General features: G+C 63.0%; 1 protein-coding gene across 2 annotated transcripts; it reads left to right on the forward strand.

Annotated features, from left to right (window-relative positions):
* The first annotated feature begins 483 nt into the window (after positions 1-483).
* Positions 484-6,875, forward strand: NDUFA11 (NADH:ubiquinone oxidoreductase subunit A11). 2 transcript variants are annotated; one of them, XM_028484207.2, is made up of 4 exons: positions 484-885; positions 4,938-5,030; positions 5,143-5,265; positions 5,821-5,917. In XM_028484207.2, exons 1-4 carry the CDS (start codon positions 789-791, stop codon positions 5,859-5,861), a joined length of 354 nt encoding a protein of 117 aa, XP_028340008.1. In that variant the 5' UTR covers positions 484-788; the 3' UTR covers positions 5,862-5,917. The 2 variants fall into 2 exon arrangements, with proteins under 2 accessions (XP_028340008.1, XP_007109406.1); XM_007109344.4 differs by lacking the exon at positions 5,821-5,917 and adding an exon at positions 6,689-6,875 and having other exon boundaries at positions 490-885.
* The last annotated feature ends 5,456 nt before the right edge of the window (positions 6,876-12,331 follow it).

Genomic DNA, 12,331 nt, shown 5'->3' on the forward strand with positions numbered 1-12,331 from the left:
CTGGGCACAGACCACATCGCGTCGCGCTAAGAATCCGAGCACTGGGGGCTTCCCTGGTGGCGCAGTGGTTGCGCGTCCGCCTGCCGATGCAGGGGAACCGGGTTCGCGCCCCGGTCTGGGAGGATCCCACATGCCGCGGAGCGGCTGGGCCCGTCCGCAACGGGAGAGGCCGCAACAGAGGGAGGCCCGCATACCACAAAAAAAAAAAAAAGAATCCGAGCACTGGGATTGGACACTTTCGCGTTAAACCCCTGAACCTGACCACGCCCCCAAATAGTCGCACGCTGTTCAGACTCTGGCTTAAGACTGGCCACGGGGCTGTGACCAAGCCTCCCCAGAGATTCGGGCGCTGGGAGTGGCCACGTCCCGCCCATAATGACGTCTCTCTCCTATCAAGTGGAGTACGGCCCCGCGGTCTCGTCTGTGCATGTGGATAGAACTAGTACCTTTGATAGTCCCGCCCCTAGTTAGGCCCCACCTCCAGGAGTCAAACCATTCCTGACCCAGGACCTTCTGAACTGAACTAGCGACATCTGCCTTCGCTGATCCTGATCGGCCTCAGTTTCCCCCTCCAGAAATCGGCCAGGGCTGCACGCGCTCTTCCTTTACGCTTGAGTGCGACCCGTGTCCACGTCCGCGGCGCTCAATAAAGTTGCTCGCTTGTTGCCGTCCCGCCCGCAAGAGAGGCTGAGCGCGCCGCCCAGCAAGTCTCGCGAGAGTCAGCGGCGTCCGCCCTTGGGCGCTGGGAGCCGGGGCGTCTTGCGGTTCGTGGCCCGGGGTGTTCCGTCATGGCTAAGACGCTTCTTCACCAGTACTGGGACATCCCCGAAGGTACCGAGTGCCACCGCAAGGCCTACGCCACCACCAGTATCGGTGGTGCCACTGGTGAGCGCCGGTCGGGTCCCCAGGGCGGAGGGCGCAGGGAGGTCGTCGGGTCACTGGGGGCTGTCCGAGGGCGTCCTGGAGGGGCTGCGGATCTCGCGGGGTGGAAGTGGTCATCGTCGGGGTGTCTGGGGCGGCCTTGGGACACTGTGGGGGGCTCTCGTACAAGATAGACTTTGTGGGGGTGTCGGACTAACAGGGCGCAGAGAGGTCATAGGGTCACTGGGAGCAGTCCGAGGGGGTCCCATGGGGGCTGGGAATCTCGCGGAGTGGTACGTGACCATCGTCGGGGTGTCTGAGCCGGCCATGGGGACCGCTGGTGTGAGATAGACGTTGTGGGGCGATGGGTGTGGCAGGGTTGGAGGGCCCTGGGAAGTCGTGGTACATGTGACCAGCTGGTCACTGGGGTCGTCAAAATCCCTGGGTGCTGGCATTTTGAGGTTATTGTTGAAACGCTCACCAGGCTCTGGGAAAGTGATGGAGTGGGAAGTGGTGGAGTGGGACGGGGCCATTATCGGGGTCAGAGAAGCTGGAGGGTTCTGAGACTTTCCAGCTGGTGTCTTTGAGATAATTTGGGAGGATCGTGGGTCATTATTGAGGTGTCTGAAGGCAGAAGTTTGAGAAGGTTCTGGAGTGGGATGAGGTCTTTGTAGGATCCAGGAGAACTGGGTGGTCAGAGACATCTGAAACTTTTATTGGGGGCCATCAGAGGGGTCTTAAGGGTGCTGCGGAGATGATAAATGAAGTGAATCAGCAGCTACCATAAGGGTAGCCTTGGGGGAATCTGAGGGGACCCACAGCCCTGGCAGTCCTCTGCAGGGGAGACCCTGGAGTCTCGCCTCTTCTAGTCTCCTTCCCAATCTCAGTCTGAGACATAGGTGTGATGGGTTTGGGGGCCACCTCTGTATCTCCAGCTCCTGCAACAGGGCCTGGCAGAATTTGAGTCTGCACTGGGAGGCTTTGCATTAGGACCTAGTCATCGCTACCATTTTCTGCGTATTTAATAAGAGGCACCATTATCATCTTCATTTCTCAGAGGCGGAAACTGAAGCTTAGAGAGGTGGATGAGCTGCCCCGGGGTCTTTGGGAGCTGGGCTGCAAATCCCAGTCTGCTCCTGGGGGTGACTGGGGCAAGGAATGCGCCTCCAGGGTCCTCCTGAAGGGTCTTCAGGAAGGCTGAAGGAGGAGCCCCAGCGGATGGGTTTTGTGGCATCTGCTTGAACGAGCCTGGAGGGGGCTTGTTGGAGGGTGTTTGAGGGGGTGCGGGTGGAAACCTTTGACAGAGGCGGCTATGTCAGGTGGTCGTGGAGAGACTCAGTTTTGGGCGTGGTCACTGGCTTCCAGGAGCCCTGCAGGGGGCCCAGGGGTCTCCGAGGGCGTCGCTGTGTGCATGTGTCACTCACTCTGCCCGCCCGCATTGTCTCACTGACAAACTCCACTCAACACTCAGGACCTGGTTAAAGGTGCTCCTGGATCCTCCCTCACCTCCCCACTCCTTCCATCCCTGCCCCCCCTCAGCCCTCCACCCAGGGAACTCGTTTCACACTTGGCTTCCCTGGGATGGTGAGCCCCTGGAGGGCAGGGAGCCAGACTCTAGCCCAGCCCAGCGCCCTGTGGGAACACAATAACTGGAGGAACAAATGAGTGAGGGAAGGAAGGGAGGAAGGCAAGGCAGTAACTAGGGATGAACGAATGAGTGACTTCGTGAGTGAATGAATGACTTTGTAAATGAATGAGAGAAGGAAGGCCTGCAGTAACTAGGATGAATGAATGAGTGACTTGTGAATGAATTAATGAGTGAGGGAAGGTACACAGTAAATGACTGAATGAATGTATGTGGGCCCACAGTTACAGATTGTGAATGAATGAACATGCACCGTGTCAAGACGGTCACTTCAGGAGGCTGAGGGGGAACTAGGAGCAGGCGAAGGGGCTGGGGAGGGGCCTTTTGAGGGGGTGACGGGAGCCTGTGGAAGGAGCCGAGTCAGTAGAGACTCTCGAGTGCTGGGGACGGTGGCTGCAGCGTCTGAGGAGTTAGGTGGGCTCCCGGGGGGGCAGGCTGGCGGGCTGGCACATCACCTACTGAATGATTGCTGGGGGGAGGGGGCCAGTCCTTGACCCTGGGATAGTCCGGTGCCTTCCAGGTCATCCGCTCCCAGGTAAAGGACTTCTGAGGGGTCTTGGGATTGTGGGGCACTCTGTGTCCCACGTGGCCTGTGAACTGGGCATCCCTCAGGGAGGACCGCAGGCAAATGGGGGTGGGGTCAATCAGGTTCCCCCGCCAGGACTCACTGCCTGACTGGGTTTGGGGACCGTCACTGAATCTTGTCAGTGGTTCTTCGGCAGAGGGTCATAGCTCCTCGTTCCTGGCCCAGCTCTGGAGATCGTGCCTCCCCAGGTCCCAGGCAGGATGGGGAGCCCCTTTACAAGGTGGGGTTTGGGGTTGGGGACATGTGAGAGAATGATTGAAGAAGGGAGTTTGTTGGGCCAGGGCGGGCCGTGCAGGCTTGGGGGAGCCCCAGACTCCGGCCCCCTCCCCGCTTCCCAGCCTTCAGCCGCTCTGAGGGGAGCAGGGACACTAGGGTTCATCGTGAGATCAGGAGGGATTCGATGTGGGGAGTCCCCAGGCGGGCGCCTGGCGTGAGGGAGCCTTCTGTACGTGTGGCTCTTTTCCTGTCGTCCCTGGGGCTCAGTTTCCCTGTCTGGGAAGTGGGGTGGCCGTCTTGGCCCTCCTCGGGATTGCTTTCCAGGTTCCCCCCGCTGTGCAGTGTGAAAAGTTCCCCACAGTTCTTGTGAGCTGAACCCCAGCCAGGGCTGGCGGGGAACACTGCTCAGCCAGGAAGGTCACGTGAGGGCTGCACGCAAGCTGTGAGGTCTCCAGAAGCTGCAGGCTTGGGGACCTGGCGGGGCCTACATCTCTGGGGCATCGGTGAAGGTGGCGCTTGGCCTTTGGGTCAGACCCTTCTGGCTTCCAGGCTGCTCTTCCGGGTGGCATCGGGCAAGTCGCTCTGCCTGTCTGAGGACACCCCCCGCCCCGCCACGAAGCAACGGATCAGGGGGGACTGAGCCCATCGGGCCCCGAGGAGGGTGAATGGGGCGGTGGGTGCCCTTGCCGCCCGGTAGGTGGCAGTTGTGTTTTGTCTGGGGTGGGCTGGCCCCAGGAGGTCTGTGCTGGCGGCCTGCTCACCCTGGTGGTCTGTCGGGAGAGGAGGGGTGCATTGTCTGCGCCGAGCAGGGTCAGCTGGAGGGTGGGGAGCCCTGTGTTGGAGCCAGCCAGCTGGGCTTTGGTCTAATGTCCACCGAAGAGGGTCTGGCTGGGGAGGCTGCCCGAGGCTGCCCCAGCCTTACCCCAGACCCACACACGGCCCAGGTCAGCGTTCCCTCAGGATGCCCCAGGCTAGGACCTCGGGCCTGGCCGCCCACCTGGCACTTGGCTCCAGGCCTGGCCCCCACCAGGGGCCCTCACACGTAAAAGCCAACGTCAGGGGCAGGGCAGCCGGGGTGGCGGCAGAGATGTAAGAGCTGACGAGAGTGGTGAGGCCGAGCCAGCCAAGGGCGAGGGACGGGCCCGGCGGTGGCGAACAAGAGGCGTTGGTGGCCCCGGAGCGAGCCTCTGAGCCTCTGCTCAGGAACCCTGGGCCCTGCGGGCGGATGGAGCCTGTCCTGGGAGTGGGGAGCAGGGCCAGGGTGCTGCCACAGCCACCAAGGCCCCAGCCCATCCTTGCAGAGGCCGTGTGCTGGGCTGGTGCCCTGCGGGGGGCCAGCAAGGGCAGGGGGACACAGGTGGCACTCTACAGGCCTTGGTGTGGGGAGGCCTGGGGGCTGGAGGGGGCGGGTGAGAGCCCAGGCCTCGGAGCCGGGTTTGGGCCCCAGCTCATCGACTGTGGGACCCGGGGTGAGCCCTGAAACAGCCCCTCCTGGGCCAAGCAGTGGCGCCAGGAGCCGCTTTGGTGGCTGCCGTGAGGACGAAGGAAGCGTTCACTGTGGAATGGGGAGGGGCCTGCCCCCAGTCAGGGCCCGGGTCTGACTCGCCTCCCCGCCCTCTCTTCCCACAGGCCTCATCGTCTCCGCCTACAGCGTGGCGCTCCGGACCCCAGCCTCCTACCTGGAGGGAGTGGCGAGGACAGGACGGTACACGTTTACCGCAGGTGAGCAAGCGAGCCCGCCCGGCGTGTGAGCTTCTCCTTCGGGGGCCTTCCCGGCGCTGGTCTGGGCCCCTGACTCAGACTCAGGGCCCGTCCCTCCCCTCCGCCCCTACAGCCGCCATCGGTGCCATATTCGGCCTCACCTCCTGCATCAGCGCCCAGGTCCGCGAGAAGCCTGACGACCCTCTCAACTACTTCCTCGGAGGCTGCGCCGGAGGCTTGACCCTGGGAGCACGCAGTGAGTGAGCCCGCGCCCCTGACCTCTGCCACCCCTCCTCCCTCTCTTGTCTCCTGGGCCTGGGCCCGGTGGGGGCGGCCGGCGGGCAGGAAGAACGCGCGTGCAGCTGCGGAGCCGGCCGTTGCCCTGAGAGCTCCCAGCACCTTTGAACCTTGGCCACCAGCTAGCATAGCACTGGTTTCAGCTGCAGCTCAGGCAGCTACCGCGCGCCCACCTCGCCACACCCTCTCGCCCTCCCGTGGCTGCCTGTGACACTTGGCATGGCCCCCAAGGCCCCGCGCGCGGACTGTTCCCGTCCCCTCCCTGCCCTCGCCGCCTCGCTCGCTCTGCTCCAGCCCTGTGGCCTCCTTGCTGTGCCCCCTGCACACCAGGCATGGTCCTGCCCCAGGGCCTCGGCATGGGCTGTGCCCTCTGCCTGAACACCCTTCCCCCAGATGTCAGCACGGCGGCCCCTCTCGCTGTTCCAACCCCCCACGTACGATCCAGGGTGTGTGATCCTGACCCCCACCCACCCTCACTTCATATCTCTCTCCTCTGTCTGCCGTGTCTTGTCAGAGAACACGAGGTCGCCGCCTGTCTCCCCCGCCGACCCCTGAGCACACACAGAGCAGGTGGGGCTGGCCTTGGAGCTGCCGCCCCTCTCCCAGCACCCAGGGCCCTGCAGGGGAGCTGCTCTCACCATCCCCACTTTACAGATGCAGGGACTGTGAGGCTCCGAGGGGGGATGAGGTGGCCCGAGGGCACCCGGGCAGCAGGAGCAGATGCCTCCCTAGTGGGAGGTGGGCCAGGCCCCAGGCCAGCCTTGCACAGTGGAGCCGCCTGGACTGGGAAGCAGACGGCTCTTGTGCGCCGCGGGTGGAGGCCACACACAGATAAACCGCAGGGCCTGGGGCCCAGCAGGCCGGGAGTGCTCCGTGGACGGTTCCAGCAGGGCAGAGAGGGAGGATGCTGAGAAAGAAGGCCCGCGCCCTCCTGGCCTTCGCTTCAAGACCTTGGCTGGGGTCTGGGTTTGACCAGCACCCCTGAGCCTGCGATGGGGGTGTGAGCCCTGCACCCAGCAGGCAGACCCCCTTCCTGCGGCCGCTCTCAGGCCACAGGCGTCTTGTGTCCTCCGCTTCCTGGACCGCAGGGCAGGCTCAGCCAGGACATGAGCTGAGACCGACGGACACGCCGTCCGTCCCCTCCCGCCCCCGGACCCAGCAGCCTGGACTGCTGCCTCCCTCCTCCCTCCTCCCTCCTCCCTCCTCCCTCCTCCCTGCGTCAGTTTCCATGCCCGTCTTCAAAGGCACGGGGCCTGGGGGCTCGTCCCGGCCACCCGAGCTTGGAGTGGGGGCCGTCCTCTCGCGGTCACCGCCGGCGCCCCGGGTGGGAATGGGTGAGCCGCCCGCGTGCGTGCCTGACGCCAGCCTCCCCGCTCTCACAGCCCACAGCTACGGGATTGGAGCTGCCGCCTGTGCGTACATGGGCATGACGGCCGCCCTGGTCAAGATGGGCCAGCTGGAGGGCTGGAAGGTGTTTGCAGAGCCCAAGGTGTGAGCCCTGCCGCCTCCTGGGACTTCGGGCAGGTTGAAATTCGTCTAAAAATAATAAATTCTGTGTATGTCTGTGTGAGATTCCCCTGCTCCGTTGTTCTCTGGGATGCAGCCCTGTCCGGGGAGGGCTGGGTGACAGGCCAGCACTGGTGAGGGCCGCAGGGCGGATGCTGGAGGAGTGAGGAAGCGGCAGGAGATAAAGCATCTGGGTCTGTGCCTGAGGGGCTGACGGTGCCAGCTGGGCCCCGGAGGAGGGAGCAGGCGTCGGGCAGGGGTCCGCGGGCCTCGGCCTGTTCTCTTGGCGGGCGGGAGCCCATGGGGGGTGGGACCGGGCCCTGCTGCCCACAGCCCTTCCTGCGGCCCCCCCTGCAGGCCCTTCTCTGGGCCTCCCCCCAAAGCCAACAGCATGTGGAAAACACGCCCAGGCCCCACGCACGGCCCGTTTCCAAATTCCTGGGTGTTGGAGCGGAGAGCCCTGGACGGCCTGGCCCCGGAGCCTTGTCCCCATCCGACGGGTGGGTGACAGGCCACCGGGAGCCCTCAGGGCAGGCGCCCACGGCAACAACGAGAAGAGGGACTCAAGGTCCTCGCCCGCTGCTCCTGTCAGGCCTGGTGATTTAGGTGGCTCCGGAATGCCGGCACGGCCTGGCCCCGCGCTTTCTGCGCAGCAGGCTCAGTTCTTCCTGGAAGCCAGAAAGGAAGGCCCGGCTTGTTCCAGCATACCTCAGTGGGCCATAAATTAGGGCTCTCGGGGCCCCACCCTAGGGAGCAGGGTCGGGTGAGGCTGGGATCAGGTCCTGGCAGGGGTCTGGGTGCTGCAGGCGGCCCGGGGGCGGCAGGAGCGGGCCAGGCTGGTCGCCGCCCTCACGCACCCCCTCCCTGGTGTGTGGCCTGTCCCTCCTTCCCTTCCTCCTCTCGTGGGGGCCTGGACATGGTTGAAAGCCAAGCTTGGAGCCTTGCTTTCCTCCTCTGTCCACCCCAGCTAATAACTCATCCGGGTCTTAAGCAGAGCACAGGGCCCCAGCCCCATGGCCATTGGCTGGGCTGGCCTCACCGCCATTTCCTTATGCCCCCAGCCGCCATTACAACCATTCAGGTCCCTCTCAGCCCAGGCCCTTCAGCCTCCCCACCTGTCACACTGAGCCTCTCCACGCTGACACGGCCCCTCATCCAGCATGCCCTCCAGGGAGTGGGCGACAGCGTCCACATGCGGCCTGGGACCCGCCACCGGCTCGGGGTCACGTCCGAGCCTAGCTACCCGAGCCTGGACTTGGGGGTCTTTGAGAGAGGGTGGAGATGCCCCACCGGCCCATGGACTGGGAGGGGAGGGCCCAAGAGGGCTCTGGGCTCCCAGACCTGCGTTCGAAACCCAACACTTAGTTCTTTCCTGGCTCTGTCTTCAGTTTCCCCGCCTGGGAAGTGGGGATGACTGGGTCCTTCCCTCAGAGATGTTCCCTGAAGAGGGAAAATAGCTACACCCCATGGAAGCGCCCTTTCCCTGCCCTCTAGGCGGGGTCTCCTGCTCCTGCACCAGCCTGGTCTGTCCCTGCGGTGGCTGACAGGGGGCGGAGCCCACCGTGCTCGGTCCCCCCCAGGTCCCCGGCACCGAGGCCCTGCCCCGACCGCGGAGAAGTCAGGTTCCATCCCTGCTGCCTGTCTCTCCCTCCTTCCACGGCTTCCCACCTGTCCCGCCCCGTGGCAGCCGGGGCAGCAGGGGCGACAGGTTCTCCGAGTTGGTAGCGTGGCCCCGTCGTCGTCACAGTCTCCGTAAATAGGGCCTGTGATCGTCATCGGGCCGCCAAGGGCTGGAGGCGGGAGGACCTGTTCAAGGCCCCGCAGCTGGTCACTTCCCAGCCGCCGCACAGCAGTAGCTTCCAGAACCAGATCTGCCCAGGGCCCCCCTCCCCCCTACACCCTTCCTCAGCCCCCGCTCTCCTGAAGCCGAAACCCTGTGCCGGGTCCAAGGGCCCACGGAGCGGAGGAAGAGCTCATTCACGGCCAGCCAGCCCCAGCCCACTTCCGGGCCTCGGTTTCCCCTCTAGCTCAGGCCGGGGCTGTGTAGCCGCCCACCCAGCCCTTTGGGGGCTGGCGGCCAGCGTTGGAGCGGTGCCCCCAGCAATGGCCCAGGCCCCCCCAGAATGGGGCAGGAGGGAGCAGCTGCTCCCCGGGCTCCAGGCAGCCCCAGACCCCTCAGCCGTTAACATGTACTAGGCTGCGAGGGGTCCGCATCATCCCCACACACAGGCCCCGGGGGCACGGCCCCTGTCCAGTGGATCCAGTTCCCCTGCTCCTTGACCTGGAACCCCACGTCCTGCCACAGCAGCCCCGACGTGGGGCAGTGGAGGACCTTTCCAGAGACACTCATCCCCCGCCTCGACGAAGCCACCCCCAGCCCCAGGCAGTCTGGACTAGCGAGGGGAGGGGGCGACAGGAGGGCTTCCTGGATGAGGCAGAGAAGGGAGGACCTGGGCATGAAGAGGTCTTTCCAGACGTGCACAAAGGGGAAGGGTGTCCCAGGCAGAGGACAGAGCAAGATCAAAGGCCTGGGAGAGGGCACAGCAGGTGAGCAATACAGGTCTGGGGTCCGTGGTGGGGCACTCCCTCCCCGAGGACCTTAGCCCTGGGGGCACTTGCCAGTGGGGACAAAGCTGCAAGGACTGACCCAGCCCTCCAGCTCAGGCCGGGCCTCTGAGCTCTTTGCAAGCCGAGAAAACGTGAGCCATCCAAGACAAAAGGAGAAAACCCTTCGAGCCCTTCCCACCTGCCAGCAGGGCCCATTTGTCGATGGTGATGTTGCTGTCATTTTATGGGCTTGTTGAATCCTAACAACAGCCCCGGGAGTGAGTTCTTCACATTAGTCCTGTTTTACAGTTGAGGAAACTGAGGCCCCAAGAGGTGACATCACAGGGCCCGGCTCACAGCAGGCACTCAGTGTTCTTTGTTTTAGTTATTCTTTTGGCTGCACGGCACGGCATGCGGGATCTTAGTTCCCCGACCAGGGATCAAACCTGCGCCCCCTGCGTTGGAAGTGCAGAGTCTTAACCACTGGACTGCCGGGGAAGTCCACAGTGTTCTTTTGTTATTATAGCTATTGTTGGCAAAGAGCGTTATAGACTGTCTTTGAAAGACTTCCCATGTGGTCGCCGTGGCAGGAACAAAAGCAGCCCAATGGGACAAGGGAGGTGTTTTTGCGGCCAAGTGATCCTAAAAGCAAAGTTATACCCTCACAAATTCCTGTCAAAAGTTATGTTGGACGTGGGCTGCAGGACACACGACGCTTTCGAGGAGGCCACACAGGCCTGCCGTTTGCCCCTGCTGGACATGGAGGCTGGTCCTCTGCCCTCTCACCCCTTTTCACACCTTTCTGCCTTCAGAGTCCATCCTGGGTCTGCCCACGTCTCACTCCCTCCACAGCTCCCACCCGGGTCCGGCCCCTATCAGCACCGCCTGGACCTGGCTACTCACCCCCATCCTGGTCTCTGGCTCCACCCTCGCCCCCAGTCTGTCCTCCCCACAACAGCCAGAGGCAGCACCGGAGTCAGGTCATGTCCGCCCTCTGCCCACACCCCTCCAGGGCTCCCACCTCCCTGGGGGTAAAAGCCCAGGTCCTCCCCGCGGCCCACAAGGTCCTGCATGACCTCCCCTGTCCCCTCCCTGCCCTCCCCTCCTCCCTCTCTCCCCCTCGCTCACTCTGCTCCAGCCACACAGGCCTTCTTACTGTTCCTCCAACATGCCAGGCACGGTCCTGCCCCGGGGCCTTTGCACAGGCTGTGACCTCTGCCTGGACGTCTCTCCCCGCAGATGTCCCCTACAACTCGCCAACTCACCTCCTTCAGGTCTCACTTCAAATGTCACCTCCTCATTGAAACCTCCGTGACACGCCACTGAAATGGTGCCCCACCCAGCCTGCAGCGCCCCACATGCCATTTACCCTCTTCTCTTTTTGTCCATCACACTTACCAGCTTCCAAATCCCCCATCATCCTCCTGTGTACTGTTTAGTGGAGCATGGGACATATCCTGGTTGTTACACCCTTGGGTCAGCACCCAGCCTAGGAACACAGCAGGGCTCTGTAAATACATGTCCCAGCCCTGCTCTGGGCGGGGTCCCACTCACTTCACCCCCATAGATGATGGCTGCTTGGGGGTGGGAGCAGGCGGGGACAGGTAGGAACCGTCTGTGTTGTGAGGGTCTCGAAGCCAAGACTTAACAAGTGTTTACCAAGCACCTACGTGTGTCAGGCAGAGACTCGGGCCTGGGATCCCATCAGCCAGCAAGACTGACGAGGCCCCCGCCTTCCTGGAACTCAGCCTTTGGTCTGAAGGAAGAAATAGTAAAACAGTAAAAAAAAAAAAAAAATAGTAAAACAGTAAAATGAGCAAACATGTAAATGAAAAAGAGTGATTTACACAAAACCGTGCTCCAGAGAGAAAACCGAGGTGACGTGAAACCCAGTCAGAGAGGAAGGGCCAAAGCCTGGCATGTTCCCAGGTGGACACAGCAAGTCAGGGCAGACACTTTGGAATCCATCCTGCGTCCACCATAGCAGGCGCTTCAGGTCCTGGCCCATCTGAGCACCCCGGAAAGGGCTGCTCCAAGAGGGAGCAGGGTCCCTGAGTGCCTCGGGGCACCCACTGCCGTGCCCACAGGGTCCCCACACCGAGGGGAGGGTAGAAGGAGCAAGAAGGAGACTGGAGGGTGGAGTCTCGGGAAAGGGAGAGCCGAGGGTTCCTGGCTGGGTTCTGGTGGGGGTGTGAGGCCCCGGCCCACCCTCACCACCCCACCCTCGAAGCCGGAAGCGGGGTTAGTCGTTGCTTCAGGGCTCTGGAAGTGGGCGGCAGAGCTTTGCCCCCTCTCACCCTGTCTGGCTCGACATCCAGGGCTCAGAACCCAGGGGAACCCCCAGTGCCCGGGATACAGGCCATCTCCAGCATCCTGGGCCAAAGAGTAACTGCCTGTGGGGAAACTGAGGCACACAGCAGCTACCAGGCTGCCCGGGGGCCTCCAGTAGCTCCCCTCCAGTCACCCACCCTCCGTCCCTCCACTCTGGCCCTCCTTGGATTTGGCATCCAGAGAGGTCTGGCTGGGGCCCCAGCCCCGCACTGGCACTCACAGGTCCCTCCTTGGAGCCAGCCACGCCTCCCAGGGCCTTCCCGGAATGCTGGGTGCTAGGCCCAGGTGTGAGGGGCTCAGGCAGGCCTGACCCCAGACCAGCCAACATCTCACCTCCGGGGGCCCCGCGGGCTCCAAACACTCCGGATGCAGAGCAGCAAATGTGTGAGCCGGAGGTGGCCAGGCTCTGGGAGCCGAGGGAGGCTTTCAGCCCAAACGGAGCAGCTGCAGGCAAACCCATGGCCTGGCCTAAAATTCCCCCCATGAACCCACCTTCTTTTAAAGTCCATCCAAATGCTTTTATTTTGCCCCTTTTTTTTTTTTTTTCACAGCAGCCTTTTTTTTTTTTTTTTTTTTTTTTTTTTAACTTTTTGGCCTTGCCTCTCAGCATGTGGGGTCTTAGTTCCCTGACCAGGGATCAA

The sequence above is a fragment of the Physeter macrocephalus genome, unplaced genomic scaffold (assembly GCF_002837175.3).
Source record: "Physeter macrocephalus isolate SW-GA unplaced genomic scaffold, ASM283717v5 random_143, whole genome shotgun sequence".
NCBI lineage: Eukaryota > Metazoa > Chordata > Mammalia > Artiodactyla > Physeteridae > Physeter > Physeter macrocephalus.